This window comes from Pavona decussata, unplaced genomic scaffold, assembly GCF_977016875.1.
Source record: "Pavona decussata unplaced genomic scaffold, jaPavDecu1.1 SCAFFOLD_119, whole genome shotgun sequence".
NCBI classification, from domain to species: Eukaryota; Metazoa; Cnidaria; class Anthozoa; order Scleractinia; family Agariciidae; genus Pavona; species Pavona decussata.
In genome coordinates this window covers 988,952-1,016,750 of record NW_028145533.1, presented here as the reverse complement: position 1 = coordinate 1,016,750, position 27,799 = coordinate 988,952, and the positions used below count along the sequence as shown (strand labels likewise).

Here is a 27,799-nt window from a genome sequence, read left to right as displayed (position 1 = left end):
ATGAAAGCTGAAAAATTTTTCCGGGATCTTCAGCAAACGCAACATGATGCTGCAAACCTTCCAGAGTTGTTGAAGAAAATTGCCTCAGACAAAGGCTTCGTAATTTCTGACAATGCAGGATCTGGGAATTGCATGTTTTATGCATTGTCAGAGCAACTGGACCTGGTAAAAGGAATCCAAATCTCCCATAAAGCATTGAGGCAACGTATTGTCCAAAACCTCACGGAGAATCCTACACTAGTAAGTTAGTATTCAATTGGTAATGTCTAACAAGTGAGTTTTGTTTTGTTTAAAAGTTAGAAATAGGAGAACTTGGAGTTTCTTTTTCAAATATACCTGGAATACCTTAACCACAATATAACACAACATCACATTTCTTTCAGTGTGCATATAATGCACTCATTGACATTCAAATTAAATATATAGTAGTATGCAGGGTGTCACTGGACTGTAGTTTAATGGCGTAGTACCCACGAGTCTTCTGTAGTTCAGTAGTACAGTATCCAAACCAATAATCAGAATTAGGTCATAAGTTTGGCTCCTGTTGGGAGAACTCGGATTTTCTTTTTCGGAGTATGTATGTGTCACCTCTATCAAAATATAACTTTTTGCCACATCTTGGTGACTTCACTTTGCAAGAATTAAAGAGGAGAAGTCAATTCTAAAACAGCTGCTATTTCTTGGACATGGTACAACTCAAGAGCTGATATCCCATGGCCGCTTATGAAAGCCAAGCAAAAGTCTGAAATTGCATTATATCCTATGTTCCAGTTATTTAGTGACAACTGAACGTAAAACTTATTGACTTAAGTTAAATAATTTATGGAACAATTAACATGTTTCTACTCTAGTTAATCGTTGGATGGAGTGGCCCAACTTACTTTGACATTTTCTGTTTAAATAATGTTATGTTCTTCTCTTACAGGAAGACGGGACGGAACTGTTTAACTTTGTACATGGACATCAGTCTTGGCATGATTACCTGAGAAGTATGAGAGCGGATGGGACATGGGGTGACCACCTCATTCTCCATGGTGCAGCAAACGTCTTTGAAACAAGCATTCACGTAATCAGCAGTCTGTCACATGACTTAACTATCCACCCAACACGTGATGTTAGCGGCAGCAGCCAGCTTGTACTGGGACACGTGCACGAGCATCACTATGTCAGCCTTCGACCCAAACCAGGTAGAGGAGCTCACAAAACAATGTCAGTTAACCAGATTTGTCTACTATTACTTCAACTGACGTAATTGACAATCGTGTTTAAGTGTGGGTCGATACCACGGCAGATTTTCAAGACGATCAGACATGGTTACCATAATGTTAACTGTCGTTTTGCGTTCTTTGTCATATCGATTTTTAATTTTAAGCTGTTAGGATTTGGAGAACCAAGTCGCACACCCTAACTAAAAATTCAGATGAGTACCCCTCCGCTCCGCTTCTTTGAGGGTTACAGAAATGTAGAATGTCTGAATCAAAGATTTTGTCCATGAAAACATTCAGCAGAGATTTTGTTGTGAGAAACATAGATTGTTTTCAATCTTAATGGTCAGTGGAGCTCTCGAAAGTCACTTAGCTACTTCCAGTTGAAAAAACAATATAAAAGAATTCTGCTTAACTCTCAAGGGTAATTACAACTATGTATATTTTGATATAAAAGTGATCATCCATAGTTGCCATGGCACCAAGCAATATTAGTATTTCCATTTAGAATATAGAGGTGGTCAGCTCGAAAGCTAAGCTCCTCTGACCACCGTACACTTCTACCAAAACCATTAACTTCTTTCTTTTTCTCCTTTTATTTGTTATTTTATTCCTGCGGTTCACATATACAATGTAAATACTATATCTAAGTGTAAATAAAATAAACTGAAACTGAAACTGAAACTTGGAGGTAATCAGGAAAATTATTTTTTTCAGATAAAATCAGACATGACCACAAGCAAGTAGAACGTGGTGAAACAGGACCAGTGACCGTTTATAGGATGTCACTAGGTGGTCGAAGACGTAGGTTTACAGAAATCTGAATTCTCTGCTTTAACTTAGCACTTCTTTGGTCACATCAAACCAAATTTGGTCAAAGTGTGGTTCAGTCGATGACGTCACTTGGCCGCACGCACATTCAAAAAACAGTGAAAACAAAGTACAGATGATTAAAAAAGTTCCTACTTAGCATAAATCGAGATATCTTTAAAATGCCCCCACAGATTTTTCTGTTAAATTACAAGCGGTTAAAGTAAGAATTCTTTTCGATGTTCACGCAAGTTCTAGGCTCAGGAACCTGGTGTTAAAGGTCAATTTTAGGTCGTATAACAAAGCCTATTGTTATCAAAGTTGATCCGCTTTTCTTGATACGGCTTAATTTTGGTCAAGTTTCATTCGTTAATATTCGCTTTCCCGAACAAGATTTTTATTTTGTTTGTTCCGGTCTATTTCACTGCTATTCACGTGCTTTGAATATTTGTCATTGCGTGAAGTCGTGCAAAAAGTAAAATTTACAATGGAAGACTTGAGAAACAGGAGCATAAATTTATGTAAATTTTACCTGGCGGATGGCGGATGGCGAATGGCAGATGGCAGATGGCGGATGATAAAATGCGGATAACAAAAAAATAATAATAAAATAAAAAAAACGATTGCTTTTGTTCGGGTCACTGTAAAATGAAGACCGCATGGCGGATGGCGGATGGGAGATGGCGGATGATAAAATGCGCATGACAAAATGCAAATAATAATAATATGCGGATTACATAAAAAATTGAAATAATAAATAAACAAATAAACAAACAATTTTTTTACGTAAAAACTAAGTACTGATTCATGCCAAAGAGAAGAATAAACTTTTATAGACCGAGAGACTTACGCTATGGCTTGACTTTTGTTATTTGTTATGAAGTTGCACTAGGAAATAGCCGGAACAAATTTTTCTAAACGCTTTTCTCGACTTAAGAGACGTAACCGAACTGGAAAATAGTCTCCTGCGCAAACGTTCTTCGGACTTGTCACGCAATATTTCCTTTCCCACCAACGGAAATGTGGCGTGACGAGCCCTAAGAACGTCTGCGTATGAGGCTAACCGGCATAAGTTAAGTTAAGTTATTTTGCTTACGATATACGTGCGGCTCTAATGGTAAGCTAAGTCTCTCGACAGAAGCCGGAAGACATTGGCCACTGAGGCTATAACTAAAATTCTACTATCGCAATTTTGGAACATGTATTTAAACGCAAAAGTTATAAATAAGCCCTAAATAATCAATGATATCAATCAAATTGATATCATGCACATGCGCAATCCACCCCACTTCCCCGTACAAACAAAGTACTTGTGTAAGCGTTTTTAACGGGATTTTATTACTTTATTTCAAAACGAAGTAGCGTTCTTCCTTAATGAAAACAATTCCAGAGCATAGGCGAAGGAAGCAAGAGGACTATAAAGGCTTACCTCCCCCCCCCCCCCCTTACCTACCTCACACACACACACACACACACCCTATAAGAAAATAATGCAGGTGCTGTGGAAGGGGAAAGGGGCTGAATTAACTGTAAATTTACTTTAAATCTGGTCATATGCCTAAAAACAGTTCCGGATGAGGCATTACCATCCAGTTGTAACGCAAGGGAAATACAGATATCAAACTGTTATTAAGGTTACCTTATACCTTCAGTGGTGTCTTTAGAGGTGTCTCGCGTCCAAGCGATGTAGCGCGTCCGGGTAAAACTGTAGATACCTAAACCTTTATATAAAATTAAAGCTTATAGAGATGGCTGTCAAAATAACCAAGAATTTTGAAATAAGATGAATTGCCGAATTTGTAGCGCTGTTTTCTCGAATCAAATTTTTCACTTGGAGGAGCCACTTCAAAGAGCTAAAACTCAAAGGGAATTTGTCCGTTTGCCTTCAAATTTGGGCAGTAGCTAGTTTAACATATAAACAACAAACAAGTGTCTGCGATTTTTTTCTTGCGAAATATTTTTTCTCCGAGAGCAATTTTTGTACGATCACTCCACACTGTTTTTCATCCTATTTCAAAAATGTTCTATAACTTTTCATTGCGATTGAATATGGCGAAACGCAGACACGATTTCTTAGCGCTTTGTGTCCGGAAACTGAGGAGCAAACTAAATTAGCGAAAAACAAAATTCGCTTTGACTTGTAGCTTTAAAAATATGACTCGGACGCTCGCATTTAGCGGTCGTTAAAAAAATTCGACAATTCATTTTATTTCAAAAGTCTTGGTATACTTTGATAGCCAGCTCTATAAGCTTTAATTTGTTATAGGGGTTTAGGTATCTACAGTTTAAATTGGACGCGCTACATCGCTTGGACGCGAGACACCTCTGAAGGTATAGGGTAACCTTAAATAAATGACTATCAGAAGTGAACTCTGTATTACCCTGGGGAACTCCCATTTGAAAGAAACGGGGACGCTTGTGTTTCGCTTTAGGTTGTAAATTGACGGATTTTTGTCTCACTTAGGGTGTTCAGCACAGAAAACAAATATTTAGCAATCAAGGTCTCGCACAAGGTTGTGCATGAAGAAATAAAAAAAAAACGGTTTCATTCTTTCTTGGTGTTAATAATAATAATAATAATAATAATAATGATAATGATAATGATAATGATAATGATAATGATAATGATAATGATAATGATAATGATAATGATAATGATAATGATAATGATAATGATAATAATAATAATAATAATAATAATAATAATAATAATAATAATAATAATTGTGTACCGATCAAGCATTAAAAATGATATCTTTCAGGGGTCAGAAAAAGCTTAAGCCACTCCCAGATTGGTCTCCCTTAGGGTTTAAAGTGATGTTTAGTTGAAAAGTAGAACGGAGCCTGATCTTTTTTTCCGATCCGACGATACATGAAGAAAAAATGTGGGAAGTCTCTGATTAATTAATTTATTAATTTATTTATTATTTTAATTTTCTTATGATCCGCATTTTGTCATCCTCCATCCGCCACCCGTCATCCGCCATCTGCCGCCATCCGGTCTTTATTTTACAGAGACCCGCCATAGCATAAATCTTTCGGTCGATAACAGTTTTAACTTCTCTTTGGCATTAATCAGTACTTACTTTTACGTAATATTCTTAAAAAAAAAATTGGGCGTAAGAAATTGTTTATTTATTTATTTATTATTTTAATTTTTTTGTCATCCGCATTTTATTATCCGCATTTTATCATCCGCCATCCGCCATACGCCATCCGCCGCCATATATTACAGAGAACCCTTTTGAAGTTCTTTGGATAACTGAGGAATGTACTATTTAGGAATGCCTCTCTCGAATCTGATGTTTCTACAAAATCATCAGTTTTGTATAAATTTTGATAAAAGCGCTTTTGTTCGGAGAGTATTTGATATTGGTCGGTAGTTAGAGAACCGCTTATTAGCAATTTTCGGTTGTGTTTTTTGACATGATTTCTCTTTTCTAATTTTAAAAAATAATTTGTACTTCTTTCACCATACTCATGCCAGCGTGCTCTTGCACGTGCAATGATTCCTTTTACTTTTTCCTCATATAATAGTTCCAATTTCTCTTTGATTTAATCTAATCGCAATCGATTTGAGGCACTGGGGTAATTTTCAAACAGCCTGGAAACTTCTTCAAATTCTTGTTGGATCTGCCGCTCATTCTCATTTCTAATTAAGTTTAGCTTTCTCTTTGGAGTAGCTAATAGCGTGCGATCTGATATTGTGTTTGAACCAGTCCAAGACCCTGCGTTTGCCAGAGAATTTATTTTCACCCTCTAGTTTCCATTTGGGCATATTTATTCTTAACTGATTTAAGTAATTTTCATCATCCAAAAGCAAAACATTCATTTTCCATAAACCGGGACCTTTCATTTCTCCATTTTCACCCAGAGCTAAGGTTATTGCCGCGTGATCTGTACGTATCGCGGGCAGTATAACAGTAGAGTTCACAAAATCAGGCACAAAGATTGTTGGAAATTAGCCAAAAGTCTAGACGACATAGTACTGTTAGGGATTTTTGACTCCAGGTGTAACTCCTCTTTCGAGGATTCTTGATTCTCCAAAGATCAACTAAGTCTAGTTAGGTTTGTAAACTTTTAGTGCTGTCAATTGCTGCTCTCCTTGGAATCATGATACCACCACGTTTATCGAGAGCCGGATTTAAAGGACAGTTGAAATCACCCCCTTAAGATAATATTTTCCTCTGAGTCTAGGTTTTCATGCACTTTGAAACAAGACATGCCACTTTCTAAAGAAATGAATCAGATCTTCATCTTTGTTTGGGGCATAAATATTAACAAGAACAAATACTTTCTCATTGATTTGGATTTTTAATATGATAAAACGACCCAAGGGATCTGGAATTGTCGAGAGAAGTTTATAATTAGTATTATTTGAGATTAATATTGCTGTTGGGCATGAATTTGGACTTCCATGTGAAAAAAACATTTCAGCACCCCATTCGTTTTTCCATTGCACTTCCGTCTCCTTTTTTGAGTGCCTTTCTTGCAGAAAAAAAATTTCTGCCTTTTTCTTACGGCACCACGTATAAATTGTTCGTCTTTTATTAAAGTTACTGATGCCCCTTACGTTCAGAGATTAATTTTAATTTACGGCCATAGTATATGTTGGCGTAAATTTTTCATTTTCAATATAAAAGCTTCAATTTAAATACATGACTCTGAGTGCAGAAGGAACAACGGACAACCGAAATTTGTATATCACTAACACTGTTGATTAAAAAAAGGACGAGGAATATTACGCATAGAGTTTGATAGTATGCAAGCTACGGACAGGTTTTGACACGAGAAACAAACGAAAACAAGCAAAGAGATACAAACATACAAGAAATCCTGCACTAGGAATGAGTGATGTTAAATAGGTGTAAACACTATTCCTGTCTTGGTTAACGTTTATGCGACCTCCAGAATCGTTTGTGGGATATCCATTCCTCTCGTCTATTAGGGAAACCGCCATTCAATCTGACTTAGATACCAATTGTTTTGGCTCTGTTTTTGTTTTTTACCTACAAGTTGAAGCTTGTATTTATGTAAATTACAGAAGTGACAAAAGAAACAGTATAACTTGATTAAATGTTCGCCGAGGTGGGAAAAAGAAAAGAAAGAAACAAGGCCAGATAATTGCAGAGTATCATTGCATATTAGCATAAAGGCATGTTGGGCAAAATGAAAGTCAGGATGAAAATAAAACTAAGTATATAGACATATATATATCCACATAAGTTAATCTAATGTAATGTATTTCCCGTTTATAAAAAGCTTGTCTGAATATTTCCTACTAAAGTACCCTGTGTCACCCCTCTTTTTGGCATTCTGCAGTTTCTTAAACTGTGATTTTCTCCGTTCGTAAAGTTCTTTGGGCATGCCTTCGAAAGCACTAGTCTTAAAGCGTTCTCCTAGCTTGATATAGGACTTCTTCGCGATCAGAATATCGTAAGAACCTTGTAATAAAAGGGCGGGATTCCCTACCTTTTGGTTTCCCTAGCCGGTGGAAGCGCTAAAATTCAAACCTACTTCGAGCGTTTTCGATATGCAGCTCTTTTTCCATGAAATTGTAAATGACCTCCTTTGTGTTCTCTGTATTCTGATTACTTGTTAAGTTGTTAACCAGAGAGATGACATTTCTGGACAAGTACGGCCGAGCCCTTGTTCTCTTGTAACTGACATGAGATGAAAATGCATCTACGCGCCCTTTAACGAAGATAAAAAAATTTTTGCTTAAGGTTACTCCAAACCTTCGCGGGTGCCTTCCCGAAAAAAAAATCGTACGCGCGTTGTTTTTTTAGGAAACCACCACAATCTATATATCGATAAAAAGCTTATTTAATGCAAAATTCGATAAAATTATAAGCTATTTTGGTTATCCCTCTGCTAAGGCTAAGGAAGCCGGTAAACAGTAAAATGACAAAGCGCCATTCCGTTGAATTAATCGGGTATCAAACGTGATCTCTGACGAAATGTAGCTGCACAGTGTTAATCACAAATCAGCAATCTCTCAAAGGGTGTGAGCATTTCCCCGTATTCCTAATTGTTTTCTTTTAATATATCTGTCAAGTTCCAGTAAAAAAGAATTTGCAAACGTGTTGCGTTCCGAGGCCGCCAGGAGGGAAGTATTTGATTAAAAAAAAAAATGCCGACACCCTTTTGTTCCTCGTTGTTCAGTTAACTTTCGGGCCAAATTTCACGAAATTCCGTCAATTCTACATACCCTATTAATTCATTTGAAGAGGAGGCATCTTGTAGAAATCGTATTGCGAGTTTTCGCCTTCTAAAGATTTAGAAGCATGTCACGCCTTCTCGGAGAATTATGTCAACACCGGGCTCACACTGTGAGCCGCCAGCCAATAACATAGTAGAACCCCTGACTTTCACAGGAAGCAAAATGGTGCTTCGCGGGAAAGTTATAGTTTTTCAGTCATGTTTTTCCCAGTTAGCTTCTGCGAGCACGTTTTCGGTATTACCTAGGGGAAAAAACGTTTAACAAAAAAGAAACGAAAAGAAAAGAAGATAAACCGACAAGCAATTGCAAGAGCCAATGCAGCATCATAGGGAGGCACTAGTGGCCGACGTGAAAGCTATCGGGTAAGTTTTATTTGTGTTCAGTAACATTGCAAATCTACGAATTGATGAGCGTATTTTGGTTTATAAACTAAAATGTGCAAGGATACTAGAACCCCCAAAGGCAATCTCCTACCCTTAACCAGGCTCGAAGATGTAATAAATGAGGTTTAAAAGCATGGTTTTATTTTTTTTTATTTGTTGAATATGTCGAGAGATACGACTTTTCAAACCGTTTTGCCGGGTTACACGTTAATGAGTGACGCATAATTTCATACGCGTTCCACTTGATAAAAACTCGCTCCCATTTTTCAATTGAAAATGAAGTTCTTATGAACAGTCTTTTATAGAATATTGAAACTACAATATATAAGGTTTTTAAATTTAATGAAAGTACATTTACAGCAATAACAACATAAGAGTTGCACAGTTTCAATGTGAAATCAGTAAAAAGTACAAGTGCGCAGCGTGAATCGTGAACTTGTAAACAAAACCGAAAACAAAAGTTTATGCGAATATTTTTCAATCAAAAGCAAACGCGCATAATAATATCTCATTGCATCTCATAGCACATTTTAATAGCTTTATTTTGGTGAAAGAACGAGAATTTTACGATGATTCAAACCCGAGCTATAGATTTTTGAACATTTTGCCTCTTAAGTATCACGTAACACGCATCAACAGAGAGGCCGTTACGCGCACTGGAGATGTAAGAAAAACTAAACGTGTAGCTACTTTCGGTAGTACGTTTTCAAATAGTTTATTAAATAACGTTTTAAAGCATGGTTTTCTTCCGTTCAATTGTTCAAAAGATGTGAATTTTCAAACTTTTGGTTACACGTAAATGACTGACGCATAATCTCCATGCGTGCAAGATAATAAAAAACTTGCTTGAATTTTTCAAATGAAAATGAAGCTCAAATCGAGATTCTATGATACAAGATTGAAAATAGAATATATAAGGCTTTCAATATCAACTGAACTACATTTATAGCATTAAAAGGATAGGAGTTTCCCACTTTACAAGTTGAATCAGTGAAAAGAAGAACTTTTCACTTGTAGCATCACGTTTTTGAGTTCTCTTTCGAGGAGCTCGTTTGCAGCTTTCTCAAGAGCCTTCGTATGTGCAGTCCACGAAACATTGCTCACTGGTCTAGGAAGATTCAAGATACTTAGCACCTGCTGCAAAGTGATAAGAAATTGACTTGCCTATTTCCCAAACCACAGCACTCAAACTCGAGTGTAAACAAAAAATGCTAATAATAAGTTGAAATGAAGCCGTTGCCGCGAAAAAGTAGCTGGGGAGTCCACGCCTTACAGAGATTATGTCACCTTGAAAACTTATTAACTTTTTTTACGAAAATACCTTTTTCTCAATGTTCTCGCGCGTGTTTTAAGATTTTAAATAATTTGTTTTTGAAAATGTTAGTTTAAGTAATCAACTTTAATTTGATCGAAAAATAAACATTCGGCAAAAAGTAGCCCCTCAAAGGTCTGGAGTAACCTTAAACAGATTTTTTTCGTTCAGTAAATCATCCGTATTTGTTATTTAAAAAAATTTAACCGATAAAAATATTATATTCATTATGCTGAACATTGTTCTTTCTTATCAGTTCGTTTTTGTTACGAATTCTCCGTTTAGGGGTGGAAGCTGAAGGGAAGAAGAAACGTTTACCGCAGACTAAAGGTAGCCCCCCACGACTCAGTATTAAGCTTACAAAGATAGGTGACCTTCCAAACACTAGTAAACCATCGAGCGATGTTGAACTCCCGATTGACATTCTGTTATTGACTGTGGAAGACTGTGAGTTCTTAAACTGTTTTGCCTACCTGGATAACCCTTTCAAGAGTTACCGAAAAGAGATTGGTTTCGTGTACTTTGGTGCCATGGATAAAGGTGACCAGGGAAAGCTGAAAATTGCGTTAATAAAATGCATGCATGCTTCCGTAAGAGATTGTGTTGCATTCACAGTTGTTATCAATTTTTGTAACTCAGGAACAGATATACAACTAAACGATATCCAGATAATTTCATTTTTCTTATCCTTTAAAGGATAGAAATTGAAGAAGAGAATGAGAAACATAGCTCACTTCGTCAAAATGACAGTCCTCCACGACTTAGCATTAAGCTTGTAGAGATACGTGATCTTCCGAGAACTTCTAACGTTGGATTATAAGCAATTATTCAACGACACCGAGAGGAAAATTTTTAAAAAAATGTTTCTGTATATAGCAGACCTGGGCCCAGTTTTTCGAAAGCCGATTAACGCTAACCCCGATTATAAGTTAACCGAGGTGTCTATTTTGCTCGTTAAAATGGTTTTAAAAGCTGATTTTTAGCTAAAGGTAAAGAAAAGTCTAAGAAAAAAAAATTAGGGATAAAAATCTTTTGGAAAAATGCTTATTGATAAGTGTTGAACTCGAATCAAACTTCACGATAACCCAGGATTAGCTTAATCGTGCTATGAACAACTGGGCCCAGGGGATAAACAACTCCCATAAGTGACTAAATTGCTGAAGAAATGGCGTACTGAAATACTCCCTTGTGCAATCCAGAGCAATGCTGGAAGATGAATAATAAACAGTATCCAGAGTGTGAGACTCTGAGTAGCCAGCTAGCTTGCACCAATCCGGCCAAAAAGGCACGAAACCTGTAACTTATTGGAACAGAATAGAATTGAACAATCCGTTGACCCCAAGAATACTTGTCGTAATTAATTCAAGATCTAACCATGGAGTTGCTGAACTGCATTAATTGGTTTGGTGTCTCCGAATAAATATAATATTCCTTAAATTTGTAGCCGGTAATCTTACGCATGATCACTCCGGCTAGATTCTATGACGACATGCAATTAACCATGAATTGAGTTAGCGCCAAGTCAACAGTTAGCCCAGCAAGGAGGGTGACCCAGCTAACAGGGATAACTACTCTCCATAACAACAGATTCTTATGCTAATTGCAACTCGGCCGCACACAGCAATACTTCCTGGATGCTTGCTGGTTCGTGAAGTTGCCGTGGAATAAGCCGTTTTCACGATAACATTATTTTACTGCAACTATCAGAATCCTTCAGTGTTTTGCTTTTTAGTGTCAAAACCTCCAGGGATTAGGCAAAATTTAAACTAGAAAGGAATTATTGTTGAATTAAATGACGCCAAAGTAAAAACGATCCATCAGACACACTGATGGATTTGTTCAAGTTCTCTCTCTCGCCAAACTAACACGGTTGTTTGCTTTTTTTTTTATATTGATTTTCTTTGTTTAGATTTGATTCCCGAATATGTTCGAGCTCGAGGGGATAAAGCGCTTGAAGCTTACAATAGAGCTCTTGAGGCTGGTTGGACATATGATAAGCGTGTCAAAGTTTTACTGGTTGGTCAAGACCGTGTTGGCAAAACGAGCCTCAGTAAAAATATAAGAGGCGAGCCATTTGATGAATCTGAACCCAGCACAGAAGGAGTGACCATGATTCCCCCTGTCATGGATGCTGGAACTCATGCTTGGAGAAATCCCGCTCATCTTAAGGACACAAACATATTCGATCACAAGATGACTGCAAAAATCACCGAGCTGCTGTCCAGCAAGCGTTCAGAGCCATCGGTCGAAAGTTCGAAGGGAACTGATGAGGCTGAAGACCAATATCTCATGCCAGAGGAAGTGGTCAGAGAAGATGGTAAGGTTAGTTTTAATCTAGTAATAATCAAGTGTCATCCATCGTTTGTCTAACGATGCTCTCGTTGATTCCTTCCACGATTCGAACAATCTAATGTACTAGAATCCAAAATGTACCGTGTATTCAGTATGATCTCGATCCCAGGCTCTCTCCTTTGCCAAAATGGTGATGATGTCATCCGCCCCTACAAAATCTGCAGAGGATGCCAGACACTCGTCCCAAGATTCATTTATTCGTTGATCGATTGATTATCCCATTCAATCTCGATTCCAATCTGTATTAGGAGTGCGTTCTTTCTACGTCGAACGCAAAAAGCAACCTATGTAGAGCACTGTGCCTACCAGAATTAACTAATTGCAGACTACCATCCTTTTCTGGCCATATGAGACCTGGTATTTTTTTATGTCCACAGTGGTAAAAAAAAACTCTCCCGTTTACTTGTGGACGCTTGGAGATATTTTAAGTGGTTTCAATCGCATTAATCAGTTGCTCAGCGTCTCTATGCAGCAGCAGACGCCTGTTACTGTGCGCGCCATCACACGTGCTCTTAGTCGCACTGCGTTTCTGCTAGCGTGTTGATGGTCAGGTTTTTAACTAGAGTTTTCGTACCTCCCTCCCGTTCCCTATAGTAGCCTTTGTATCATTGGTTGGTAGGGTTGTTTCTTTTATGGCTTTATTTTCAGTAGTATTTATCTATTTTTCTACAGCTGGCACGAGTATTTCCACTGAGCCTAGGGCTTCAATGTGACGTTTGGCTAGTAGGGCGTTGGCGGGCTGGGTTCGTGGCTGGGTTGCGGGTGGGGCGGGTTATTGGCGTGTTCTATCACCTCGAGGTTGGGTTTGCGGTTTCAGTCTCCAGGCTCTTGGTAACTCAACCTCCACTTGCGACATAGGCGTTAACGACACCTTTATTACACTAATTTACTATTTTAGTCCTTTTCCCAAATATTTTACTAACCGTCCAATTCTATCAACAGCCGGTAAAGGAAATCCTCCAGGGGGCCAATACACCCAACCTCAAAACAATTATCAGGAGAACGTACAAGAAAATCGTAAGTAGGCCTACTTTGTTAAAAACTATTTATTTATGGGTCATTTTCAAAAGAGATCACTTCCCCGAAGAAATGCTTCATGTCTCTCTGTTTGTAGAGTTTTCCTTATCAATGAAAGCTATAACCGCCTGCCCTGCCTCCCTTCCCCCTTCCCTCCCTTCCGACACCTAGAGGTGTCGTTAACGTAACCTGTATACTATAGTATATAGGTGTATCGAGCCAGGGCTAAATGCGTGAAGGGTTGATCGCGCCTGGAATTGATTGATACATTAAAAAATCTTTAGACGGGTCTGGGAAAAGGTTATGACCGCCATTCTTCTATCTTGCATGATCCTTTGCGGAAGATATTTCTGTTTCTTCTGTGAGTAACGAAGTACAGATGACATAAAATAAGAGAAACGTTAGACAGAAAACCAAACTACTCCAAACAAGACCCTAACCACAATAGGTGTAAAACGATGCAAATACCAAGCTCGAGTTTGGTCGATGTACGAGTCAAGTTCTTGTGAAACCCATGTGTTGGGAAAATAAAAACTTCCCGTTGCCGTCTACATTTGTCCGCGAGGGGAAAAGATTCTATATTCTATGTTTTCCTGGGTGTCCTGTGGACGCAACCAAATTGCGCTTGAGTTAGGCAGGTAATACTTCATCACCGTCCGTTTCCTCAGTCGTGGAAATGGGGTCTCTGCTTCAGGCGTATGCAGCTACAGGTCTTATAAAATCTTTCTAAGAAATTTATAAACACTAACGGATGTGGTATATCTTTCCACAATGGCGGCAAGTCACAGTGGTAATAGCTCTAGCGATCGATAACGAAAAAGTTTGCAAACCTGAAAATTACTTTTTTTCCGTTTACCACTAGCACATCATTATATAAGAGAGAATAACAACCAGAAGACATAAGATGAAGGCGAAAAAAAAATAATAATAAATAAATTTAGAACCTGACTCGAACTTGGCTCGTGACTCGAACTTGACTCGTGCTTCGAATAAACTCTACCAAGCTCCCTGGTACCTACAGAAAGACCCAACTAAGAACGTATAAGAAAAATAAATGCTAATGAAAGTTGAGAACACAAAGCGGAACAAAAATAGTCATAAGAGAAGTGAACTTGGGCGAAAACCTGTAAGCAGTTAACGAACGAAAGCGAGAACAAAAATAATTTACGCTAAAAGTAAGATCTTACAAAGAATTTCCTCTTAAGACATCTTTCCCAACTTCCCCTTGCTCGAAATTACCCCAAGAACGCTTCCTCCGATCGCGACCAAGTTGTCCTCTGTTTACACCACGGCTGCTTTCCTCATTGTATGCCATTTTGAATTTGGCGAAACCCCTTTGACGTCCTTCAACTTTTCTCAAAGGTACTCATAAGTAAATGAAAATGAACTTTGTCCATCACATCTCTATGTAATCACGACGTTACCAGAAGGAGCATACTAGCATAAAATCACTTATCCGAAATGAAAATAATTGTTAAAATATTCCAAACCACATTCTTCCTTCTTTCAACGTCCGCCCGACATGAATTATTTGACAAACCAGGGTCGTTCTAACTTTTACAAGCAGGTTAAAACACATTTACGTTTTCTAAAAGCCTGCTTTTGTGTGCCCATTTTGTCGCGAGGGATAATAAGAACAAAGCCATTCATTTGAATACCGCGAGAAAACTCTGGTTATAACTTTTCGATTTCTTTGTTCCCGGTGCAGTAAGGCTTCAGCTAGGAAAATATCGTGAGATTGATGTCACACAATCATAGACTCTAGTCTCCAAATTGTTTGTTTCTGGGGACACTTAAAGTCGTGCAAAACCCATACGCATTTGAGTGAAACGCTTTAAGATGAGAGGAGGTTTTATGCAACTGATCCTTGCTTTCTGAGAAATTAATTCATTTGGTATTCGGTTGAGTCCACGAGGACACAGGTAAATTTACCAAGAGCAAGGAACGGTTACACAGATCCTCAACTTGGATTGTTGTATTCATCATCCGGGATCTGTGGCCCGTTTGTTGAAAGTCCCGGTAATTTACAGAGCCCGATAAGTATCTTTGGTGATAAATATTTCTGAACAGAAGACAAGTTTTGTTAGCTTTGAATAGCTAATTTTAAAAATCTAATAATTCTATGAAAACATTGGCCAAGTACTATGTCTGTTATCACTGTGTAATCGGCGAGAAAACATTTATAAAAATATATTTATCCGGCCCGGTAAGTTACCAGGACTTTCGAGAAACGTGCCCCTGGATTATTTCCGGATGAGTGCAACTCATAGCGTTTGCCTAACGTTAATTACTTTTCTTTGCGTTGCATTTATTTTAGTAAAGCAAAAGGAACCGTTTCGTGCTGCCCAAAAGAAGGAAGAAGTTATGCCTGAAGACGTTGCTGCCCTCTTAGAACAAGCGGAGAATAACGAATTCGAAGTTGACCAAGATGACAAAATTTGGACAGTCATTTGGGACTTTGCAGGCCAAGACCTCTATCGCGCCATACATCCCATCTTTATGACCCCAGATGACATCTATTTACTAGTGTTTGATCTTAGCAAGGAACTGACTGAAATAGCAAAGTGTCGAGTAAACGAAAATAACAAAGAGTACCATGTAGACGCCCGTGATAGTGAGGACACTAATTTGGATCATTTATTGAGGTGGATGGACTTGATACACTCTTTAGAGGCGAGTGATCAAAATGTGAGGTCAGCATCTGAATTACCACGTCCACCTGTTATACTTGTGGGCACCCACGCTGATTGTGTAGAAAGTCCGAGCGAAGAAATAGATTTTGTAAATACGAAATGCTCAGCGGTTCTTCAGGTATTTGCAGATCACATCGTTCGGTGTCTAGCTATTGACAATAAAAAGGCTGGCACGTCAGCAGATCAAAAGGACGTTCAAGATCTGCGAGCAGAGGTGTTGTTGTTGGCCGACAAAATGCCGCATACAAAGAAAGAGATCCCTTTGCAGTGGCATCGTGTAGAGAAGGAAATAAGCAAACAAGAATGGCAAGAAAAGAATTACCTCACGAGAAAAACATTTCAAGTATTGGTGTCGCGTTACTGTTCATTTAACGACGAGGATGAGCTTGACGAGATTTTGCATTTCCTACATGCCCGTGGTACAATAGTTTATCATGAACATGCTGGCGACAGTGATGGTCTGGTTGTCTTGAATTCCCAGTGGCTTATCAATGTTCTCTGTGAGATTATAAAAGTGAAATCACCTAATGACGAGGCACCTTATCTAAGACGAGATCGCGAAAAGTTGAAAGACGAAGGGACTCTTTCCAGCAAGCTGCTTGATCACGCGTGCCTAAATCAGAATCTAGGCCCTATTAAAGAAACCTTGATTTCTTTGATGGAAAAGTTCAACCTAATATTTCAATGGCCAGCAACCGAAACCGAAGATTCGCTCATCCTGGTTCCATGTGTGCTCACAAGTAAAGGCGAGGGCGGAGATGCAAAGGAGGAGATGACAAGTACCAGCACTGCACCGGTGTACCTCACTTTCAACGAGACCAACTATGTCCCTAGTGCACTCTTCTGCCAACTTGTTGTGCTCTTTGGCAAAATGTTGTCACTGAAATTTGCACGTGATTATCGCCTGCACGCGAATGAAGCCAGCTTTCCGCTTGACGCAGATGGTCATTCCCTCAGTTTGGTGTGTTACAAAACAGTCATCAAGGTTTGCATCAAGGGCCCAGGTGACTCTATTCCCTCGGGGCATTGTAAGAACGTTTTGTGGTAAGCAGTTGTCTTCATGCAGACCTAAATATTAATAAGGGAATCTGGAAGCGAACCTATCGTCATCATTAATCATTTATTTACTACTACATTGTTATCATACGCGTTTCCAAAAAACTAAAAACGGCGTAGATTTTGGCTTTAATTATAAAATTTCAATTTTTCATTAATTTTTTTCTGATATTCTTTATATTGAAAAATTTTAAGATTATTGTTTTTTTTAGTGGTGTGACCCGAAAAATAAGGGACCTTTTTTCCCTTCACAAATTCTGTCATTTGGAACATAGTTCAGCAAAAGGTTCCTGTTGTAGTTAATGGGGACACAAAGTTCCAATTTAACTAGGTTCAAAGGAAAATAGAAATAGTCCTAGCTTTGTGAGTGGTTGCTATTTTCTGTTTTCAGAGAGAGGTGTCCTTAATTCGACCGCCCACTTAACCCAGTTAAGGAACACTAATTGCCATTAATTATCAATGTTGCTGTCACAAACGAATGATTTTTTCTTCCATATCGCATTACTCCTATTTCTACTGGTCTGAGATTCCGTTTTTAAACCACGATCGGCGATTTCAAGGACTTCTACCATCGGAGTTTGTAAGCACTCTTACGACTGGCGTTTACAACGACTCTGACTTACCATCGGCGTTTATAATGAGCCTTACAATCGGGGTTTTTAAGGACTCACACAATCAGCTTGTAAGGACCTTACAATCGGCGTTTATGAGGACTCTTACGATAGGCGTTTATAAGGCACTCAACGTTCGCGCCTTTGGCGCTCAAGTCGGAAGTCCGCCCGTTTAACCTCTGAATCCGGTAATTTAAATTCTACCGAAAACACTGCCAGCAAGCTCTGTTATTGGTCACAGTGGACGCGCCGATTCGAAGACAGTGGTGAATGGCAGTGGTGGAGATTGAAGGAAATTTATCAGAGCGCATTCCTGTGTTATTCCTATGGCGTGCTATGAAAAACTATGGGAAGAATGCTTTTCGACAATTGTTTTAAACAAAGGAAAAAACGTTGATTTTAGTGATCTCATATGCATCGGGTAGCCCGAACACAAGAAAAAACCTCCAGTGCTGCTCGCGGAGTGGAAGGACTATACGTGTTACTTAACAAAGTTTGTTAGCGTTTTTAACGCGTGAATACGCGCATGCGCAATAATGAACGAGTTATCGTAATGTGGGCAAATTGTCACTCGCTCGGTCACTCGATCAGTCGTAAACTTTATACCAATTTAATAGGAATTTAATGAAAATCATAAATTTTTCGTTAGTCTACGTATAGCGCATGTATTCGCCATTAGCTACCATTACAGGACAAAAACCAAGGACGTAAAATCAACCAGGAAATCAACTCAATGAATAACTTATCCTTAAAAAAAAAAAACAACAACAACAACAACAACTAGTAGGTGTGTTGTCTGCTAACCCCTTCCATTTCCGAAACTAAGGGGCAACTTTTTTTTTTGGTGAATGAAAGCGCCGCGTTGAAAGCCTCTTTTAAAAGGCCGAGATTGTCGTCCAAGTCAATAGAAATTTCGCGCAAAATGGAAGAAGAAAATACGATGGAGAAACTTCTGACGGTGTTCCCGGTTCGTTCGCGTATTCTGCTTTGACGGTCCGAAGAAATTTGACCGTGAAAATCATAGTACCACGTGTGCGAGATAGTTCGACACCCTCAGCAACTTATAAATACAAAATTTAATCTACTATCTAGGAGTCCTGGATATTTTGTCTCGTGAAATAGTGCGCTAACTTAGAAGTAGACGGTCCTGGGTTCGATTCCTGAGAAAACGGAAGAAAAAAAATTATTTTTCTTTTTCTCCTTTAAAAGCCAACCACTCCAAAGGCTCCAAACAATTTTGAAAATTAAAACTTTCTTAAAAAATACAAAACGATTCAAGGAGCTCAGTCTTGCTTAGGGGAACGGCTAAAATCTAAGCGGCGTAGGATGCGAAATAAAATGCCCGTGAGGCCCTTATATATTAAGCCTTAGCTTATATTTCGAGTCCTGGGCCAACAAAACAGAATGTTTTATAACTTGCCGTTATTGACTACTGCATTCACGAGTTGGTTCACAGGATCCTATGAGTATTTGCATCCTCTATGCCATTTGCTGACAAGCTCCATCAAGTTAACTTATGATGTTCAGTTTTCCTTGATTACATCTAAATAACCTGGAAATTAGTCTAACTTGTAATGGTGTAAAAAATTTTCATCAGAACAGACTGAAAGTTTTATGTCTCATTCACGGTAGTCTACATTTGACATGGGGGCATATAAAAAATCCTTTACTTCCCAAGTGAGAGGTCAAGATGGCCGGATATTCCTTCATTTTCTTACGGTGTTTATTTTCGTTCGTTGTATGGACCTCAGCTATAAAAACGCAAAAAAAAAAAAAATTGGGCAATATCCAGCCATCTTGACTAACCTCACGTCTATTCAATAACCTATAAATTATGTTACCCACGTTAATCCGGACGATCACGACTATCGGGACGATTATAGAGAAAAACCTAGTTTGTAAGTATACTACTTCTAAGTTTCTGGCTAATTTCTAGGCTGATGATTTCTTTTTTTCTCTTTTTTTTTTTTGTAATTTGTAGTCACTTGCAGCGATTCATGGAAACACTCAAAAAGGAGTGTCACTGGCTCAGATCAATGTCCTGGGAAGTGTCGGTTCTATGCACGATTTGCTTAGAAGAACGTGTTGGAAACGATGAACCCTGCATGCGACATGACAAAGAAAAGGCATGTCTACATCACGACTGTGTAGAATACCATCCCTTGAAGACATTCGGGTGGTGTGTACGTGCTAATCGTTATATGCCACAAGATAAACTGCACCCCTGGGTTGAGGTCAGTGTTAATAGAAGTTTAGCATCAAAGTATAAATACGTTTTGCCTTTTCTTGATGGATCTAGAACTTCGCTTCCGTCACCTCTCTTTTTGTGGTTTTTGAAACCACCGGTTGCTGTATGGGTCATTCTCATTCTTTATGAGGTATTTAGCTAAGTAATTTTTGCAACCTTCCCGAAGCTTAGGACGCCAAACGCACTTCTAATAGTTCCACCGTTCAAAATAGGGCACCTAGATAAGCTTGCTGGGTTCATCCTGTCAGACTTTCCTTTGAATCAATTGCCATCACTGTATAGAAAATGACATCTCTGCATGGTTTTTTGACTAGTCTAGTCTGATTTAGAAAATTCTCAACTTCTTTGGGATTCTCTTGCATATTATAAACGGTATAGACGTCCAACGTTTGTGGGAATGTGCCCACTCCAACCCCGGCCCTGGTCTGGCTTTTGGTAAGCTTTAACGTACACGGCAAGGCTCTAGAGTTGCTCTCGGCTACGCCTCGAGCAACTCTTACGCTTCTCCCGTGCTCTCCAAACTTCCCGCGTGCATCCATAACTCGATATACGTACGTTAAGCATGAACCAATTCTTAATTAGTTCATTGATTTATTTTCGTTTGCCAAACTTCCATAGCAGTATAACTGCCCATGTGTTATACTCGGCTACAGTATGGGTAGGTACCCCATAAACAATGGCTGTTCTTATCGTTTATTTTATCTATCTTGTTTACCTGAGATTATGTCATGACAATATTGCATTTTACAGACTTTATTACTCTCGGGACACCTGTTTCTTGAATGAGATAAAAAAAAAATATTGTGTGTAGGACGGCTTTCAACTGAGTTACGTAAAACCAACTAAAGTAATCTCAGTCACTTATTACAAAAGGCGTCAATAGTGGAATGAGCCAATCAGGATTCAAGTGTCAAGCGCGGGAATACATGTGCGGCCAAGGTACGATTGGTTTTGGTTTGGATTCCCATTGGTTAAAAAGATGGCGCGAACTACGATAACCAATCATACTCGTTTTAAATGGGCAACATTAAGGCTAAACTTTGATTTTTTGCAGTCTTGGAGAGAAATTCTAGAAGCGACAGGAAAGCCTGGTAAGTCTTTCTAATGTTGGGATGCGTAAAGCTAAATCTGAATATTATCGGAGAAAAATAGGTAACTGCTTTCAAACAGACCCCAAAAAAAGACACGACGAGTGCTTAACTCTCTTCTTGGTAAACAAAACAAAAGCAGTCCCTGTGAATGAGATAAAAATTAATGACAATGTTATCACCGACTCACAAGGAATATCTGAGATAGGCCTTTCCCGATTGCGCTGAGCACCTTTTGAGCACTTTTTTGAGTTTGGAGCACTAATTTGCATTTTAAATTTTGAGCACCCTTAAGCACTTTTTCGCACTTTGGGCAACATTTGAGCAATATTTCATATTTCGAGCAAATTTCGAGCAACATATGTCTTCTAAAACATTTTAAAGCAAAAACTGTGTGTCGCTCGCAACAAGAATCGTGTTCCAGGTCATAAATTTGAAAAACTAATGATGTTGTCAAGAATAAAAGACTGTTGTCATGGGAAGGCACGTGGACTTATCAGAAGTTTCTGATTGGCTGATGTATCGTGTGTGTGTCATTTCAAAATTCTCAAATTTTACGAATTCTCCATTTAGGGGTAGAAAATGGAAGGAAGAAGAAACGTTTACCACAGTGTATAGATAGTCCCCCACAACTCAGCATCAAGCTTCCAAAGCCAAGTGACCTTCCATGCTTCAGTAAGCAATGGAACGATGCTGAACTCCCGATTGACATTCTGTTATTGACCGTGGAAGACTGTGAGTTCTTAAGTTGTTTTGCCTACCTGGATAACCCTTTTAAGAGTTACCGCAAAGAGATTGGTCCCGTGTACATTGGTGCCATAGGTGGAGATGACCAGGAGAAGCTGAAGGTTGCAATAATGAAATGCTCTAAGGCTTCTGCAGTCCCAGGTGGTTGCGTCACAGTCCTAAAGAATGCAGTCAGGATTCTGCGACCTAAGGTTGTATTTTCTGTGGGTGCCTGCAGTGGTTTAGCTCCTGAGAAGTCCAAATTGGGAGATGTAATTGTGTCTTCCAAGTTAACAACATCTGCCTTTAAAACTCCCGTGAGCAGAGATGTCGGCAACCTCATCAGATATGCAGCTGATGGGTGGATTGCACCTTTGGAAAAGTCAGATGAACGAGAAGTGAAAGTGCACAGTGAAGGCGATATTCTGAGCCATCCACAAGCAGCTGGTGTTGGATGGAGCTTTGAAGACATTATTCAGCAGTATCCTGAAGCCTTAGCCGTTGAGACGGAAGGCGAAGGTGAGAGTTTAATTATTTTCTTGTCCCCTTGTATATCGATTTACCTGTACGCGGTAAAGTCAAATGCCTCCGTTTCATCTGCTGCTGGCCATTGACTGAGTTGAACATTGGGGAAGGAGCATAATATTGTGTTGAGTTTGTTATGTTTTTAATTGGGAAGTAAATCGAGGTTTCCTCTGTAACAGACAGACCCAAAGGTGGTTCCCTTCTCCACCTAACCAAACACCACCCCCCCCCCCCCCCGCTTTACCTTCTCCCCAACCTAGATTTATTTTGAGGAGCTTTACGTCAGTGTTGAATTTAATGTGACTTCGGATAGAGGCCTGTGGTGACGTAGTTGCCTTGTAGTTGTTGTTGCTGAGAATGTCAATGAAACTTCAACATACTCCTATTGCTGATTATGTTCAACCTTCTTCGCAAACAGGCTCAAAATATTCTTGCGGTTTACGTTAACAGGGAGTGATCCGATATGCTTGACTACGGCGACCAATTTGTGAAAGAAATTGATTTTAACAATAAAGAGAAGCCGCAAGAACATTAACAAACATGTGAAGGCACATTTTTAGTTGATCACTCATAGCATTGTCAAGCTTTCTCTAACTGTCGCCCACTTCCTTTCTCATTGTACACCCACTACTCATTGGCTGCCTTTAGCTCTTGTTTTTTTTTGTCAGTTAATCATGAGTGTCAGCTATTGTGATAAGCAGTTCGTTGATTAAAATTTGAGGTTACACTTTTTGGTAGGAAGGAGTCAGCGCTACTTCTCAGCTCACAGTGAAGAAAATGGTAGGCAGTATAAGAGAGAACTGAGGCTGAATCATGTTCCTACCGGAGTTTTATCCAGACTACCAAATTTATTGGCCTTCATTTAAGAAAAAAAAAATGTTACGTTGGACAGTTTCATACCTTCTTTAATCTTCTTTTTGTTTTTTGTTTTTTTAGGTGTTTTGACAGCAGCGTGCGACGATAAGATGGAATGGGTGATAGTGAAGGGTATTGCCGGTTACGGAGATCTCAGTCAGTCTTCAACTGATGAGTGGATGTCTTTTGCGAGCACTATGGCGGCTTCTCTTGTTGCAAACGTTTTGTGCGACCCTGTCATTTTCCAAGAATGGCCTCACTACAACGCAGGTAAATGTTATGTCGCAAGAAAAACCGGCTGAAGATCTTTGTTAGTCTGTCCTCTCAACTATAGTGGGGAGTCCGTTCTCAGATGATGCAAAGTGACATGTGATAGGGAATAAGAAAACAAATAGCGTTTTTAAATACGATCAGTTTCTGCGTTTCAAGAGAGTGCCTGCTTCCTTGTACTAACATTAATTGAACTTTTTTAGATTGCGCTAGTAAACTGTGAAAACGATTCCTAAACAAGAGACTACTCACGACATTTCGCTAGCTTTTTTCTTGTCATGCCTAATTTTGCTTCCATTGTATCCTACAATATTTGCCGCTCATGTTCTTGCCTTTCACGAAACTCCATTGCTCGGTGTTCCTCGAGTCGCTGCTCTTCTTGCTTCTTGCTGCTCTGCTGTCTGTTTTTGGCGACACTTAGGAAGCTTCTCTCTGTCTGCAATCTGGTCTGTGAAACTCCTTCTCACATATTTTCCATTGCCCACCCGATCGAGACGAAACGCCATTGTGTATTAAAACTAGTTCGGAAGTCTTTACTTCACTTTACTCTTCTTTCCTTTACGCCACTTTTCTTTACGTCTCTTGACTTAGAGAGGCATTGAGATGATCTTTCCTTTAAATAGACCAAAACTTCAAAGCCTAACAATTAAATTACTGGTATATTTTTAGCTCATAAATGATTTGTTGACCAAACTTGCAGACCGTCGAAAGGACTGAAAACGGTAACAATCGGGCTTACTAATATTAGCAAAACAGCCTAATCAAATTTATGCTAGATAACTAGGCGAGTGATTACACTTTCGTTTGTTTTAAAGACGCTTAGAGGCGAGGTCATAATAATGCTATTTTAAAATGGGCTAGGGCTTTTCTTAGAACTCACCCCCTTGCTGCCTCACCAACCCCGCACCCTCCCCCTACTTCAAACCAGTCACCTCTGTTTTCATTTATCAAGATTGTTTACTTTATGGAGTAAAATATTTTTGTACATTATGTCCTATTCGCATTCACTGCGACGCCTAAAATCACTTACGTTTTAGACATTGTATACGCCCCTGTACTATGAAACTTCCCTCTGCTCGTGTTCTGTTTTAGGGGTCCCTCTTCAATCAAATTCAATTGCTCACATATATTTAATTTGAGAGGCTATAAATGGAGCGAAACGTTCTCCTGAACTGAGAAATGATATGACAATGAACAGATCAGATGTGCGGCAAACTGAAGGCCGAATTTCACATCAACTATGTTCTACTATAGGTAATGTCTCTGCGCTGATGAATTACCGATTGAAAAATTCATTTCTTTGGCAGTCAAGATGTCCCTTTTTTTTACACACAGGTACATCCTCTAATAGCCAGAGTTGAGTTGTAAGCGGAAAGTCTTCCTGTTGCAGGTAACATAATCGTTATTTTGTTAATCAGTCATCGCTAGTAGATCAAGCCATTAACGCATCCATCTCTCCATCCAATTTAATTCTGCGAAAAGTCGTTTATTTAAAAAGCGCACTAAGTACATTCTTCAACGTAGGGACTGGTCAAAAAGTATAGGGAGGGGTGGGCCGGAGCAGGGAGGAGGTGGGTCATCAGTTTTTGAACCCTTGGTAAGGGGTGGGTCATTCAATTTTCAGCTACCCATGGGGGCTGGGTCATCCTATTTTAGAACAGGAATAGGCACACGTGTCTGTCAACCTGCCGGTGAGATTTCACTAGAAAAAGAAAGCAACATTCAAGCTTTCTCTGAGAAGTATGCTGTAGATCAAGACCTTGTAGTGAAATACATGCATCACCTTTATTGCTTACCTTAACATGATGAAAATAAAAGAAAGAAAAAAAAAGGAAGAAAGCAGATAGGGAGAGTAACTTAACCCATGAGAATGCGGAGTGGGGAAACTCCTCTATGAGCATTTGCTGAGAAAGCAAAAGTTTCTGTCCTTAAACTGTATATCGAACGTCAGAATCTGACAACAGAAAAAAAAAATCAACGAAAAAAAAAAACAACAACAACAACAAGCTTGGCTTAGTGTCAACTTGCATTTAGTTGTGAACAGCCATAGGCAGTGTATCCATTGGCAAAGACACAAGTGGCTTTGAATCGAGTGTCAAAAGCTCAGAAGCAAGCGAAGCTTGAGAAGCAAGTGAAGACTGTGGTCTGGAGGAAGTTGGGAGTGATACCTCCGATAATGATAATATCCCCCTCGCAAAATTGCCTTTAACAGTTGGAATGATAGTGATATGAATGAACCGTTAAGCGTAATTCGCCAAATTTAATTCCTCGTAAAGCGAGCCTGATGCTGATTTTGTCATACACAAAATGTGGTTTCCTTGGATTATACAACCAAACAATCCATGTTTGATAGGGGGTGGGTCAGGTAATTTTCGACCTTCAGATAGGGGTGTGTCAGTCAGATTTGTGCCGAAAGGAGGAGATGGGCCACGTGTTTTTATCCACCACATTTCCAAATGCTCCGGCCCACCCCTCCCCCCCCCCCCATACTTTTTAACCAGTCCTTTATCACAGTGACTGTTATGGCTGCTAAGTGCACGTGTGGTCGGTAAGCTTATGAAAGCAGCGCATTTAGTTCATGCATAACCGTACGTAAAACCAATGGAAAATTCTCTAATATGTTTAGCAATCAACAGCCATGGTTTTGAGCATTTTATAGGTTCGTATGATCGGACAGTGTTGTTGCACCGAAAAATATTCGCCACAAGATGTAACACTAGTGCATTATGTAATAATTACAACATATATACAAACCACCTGTATACTTTGGCAAAATTTCATATTTGAGTTGTTACATTTCTGTGCTAACAGTTTCAACATTTTATTCAAAGTTGTGTTTGCTTATATATTGTGAGTCACCTTGCATTATTTTGTTAGTCAACTGCATGTCTCTTAACTGAAGAAAATGCACGGAGCTGACTATCCGTAAAAAGGTAGCTCATGTGAACTCATTTCGATACATAAAATTCATCAGTGTAAAGAACTCCCTATCTTGGATGTTACTTTCTAAGCTTACATATGACCTACCCGTCTACGGATACATACTTACTAGAGAAGCAGAACAGGAAAATAGTAAGGCCGCACTATTTTCGAATTCCCCACTGTGTGTTTAATGTTTAGAACTTAATGCCTAGACGAAAACCAAGCCATTGCCCATGCAAGATTCCAAACAGAACGTTTTAAAAATTCTTCAATAATAGAATTGTGATCATAGCTCAGCGATTTAGAATTCTTTACCGATTGTAGCTTCCCAGTTCAGTGACGTAATATTTTCCCTCTATTGTTTCAAATGCTATAAGATATGTATTTTTATATTTTGATTTAATAGAGACATTTGTGATTATGATTATTTTATTCTTCGATGATTATTTGCGGGTAAATAGTCTGCCACTTCCTCCCCCTTTTTTTGTCGCTTGCCCTCTCGACTACATCATGAAGAATAGGAGACCTTTAAACATGTTATCACTGACTCTTTAATCCCCTACATTCCTGTATGTGTGCAGAATCTAGGATTTCTAGGAGCCTTACATTCTTTTTTTTTTATTATCAAAACGTTGAGGCCGTTATTAACTGAAATTTAACAACATACTAAGAACATTACCCAGGCTGAGAGTCAGTTAAGAACATTTTCATTCCAACCAAATATTTTAAATATAAACAATATAAATACGGACAAAATAATACGGCTTTTAAAGTTTAATCTATACAGTCCAATTAACCCAGATAATAGGTGTCTTGGTCACGGCCGCATAAATTTGTTGAAACACTATAACATCTTAAGAACGTTTCAGGCACAAATTGCCAAAAATAATCAAAATGTTCAGCCTCAGTCACAAAATTAACAAAGATTGTAATTCATTTAATTTTACTGACTTGCGTTTTTCAACGCTCTAGCATTATTGGAACTGGAAAAATCTATTTTCTCCATCACACTGGCTAAAGAGGGCAGCCCATCGGATACACAGTTGGAAAACTCTCGGCGGAATGATTTCTGACAAATGGAAGGCACTTGGGCGTCGACTTGGCTTTGGTGAATCCGAGCTGATTGGATTTCATAAAAACAACGAAGAATACGAAGAGAAAGGCTATGCAATGCTTTTGGTATGGAAGCAGAGAAGGCCGGAAAGCCACTCACAAAATTTTAAAGGAGGCATTGTGCCATCACCGTGTGCGTCGCAGAAAAATTTTGTTACTTTAACTAAGGATGCTGTTTCTCGGCATTTCTGATAAGAGAATTGCATCATTACCTGCGAACAACGGCCACCTTGGATCCACCATTTTGTATTTATCAATACCGCAGGTTTAAATGTGTGGGGTGTTTTTTATGTAAAATTTCGCGAACAGTAGCATGTCATTGCAAACTGTTGCTTGATAAATTTTTAAGAAAAATAACAAAATTTGAATTGGTAGTGCGCAGTCTCTTCA

General features: G+C 38.9%; 1 protein-coding gene across 1 annotated transcript; it reads left to right on the top strand.

Moving 5' to 3' along the window:
- LOC146469775 (uncharacterized) lies at positions 1-27,369 on the top strand. Its single transcript, XM_085122854.1, has 11 exons — positions 1-240; positions 926-1,187; positions 1,923-2,009; positions 10,219-10,563; positions 11,843-12,250; positions 15,620-17,039; positions 19,644-19,896; positions 20,965-21,001; positions 21,572-22,243; positions 23,186-23,374; positions 27,269-27,369. The coding sequence occupies exons 1-11, from the start codon at positions 1-3 to the stop codon at positions 27,367-27,369; spliced, it is 4,014 nt and encodes a 1,337-aa protein (XP_084978980.1).
- The last annotated feature ends 430 nt before the right edge of the window (positions 27,370-27,799 follow it).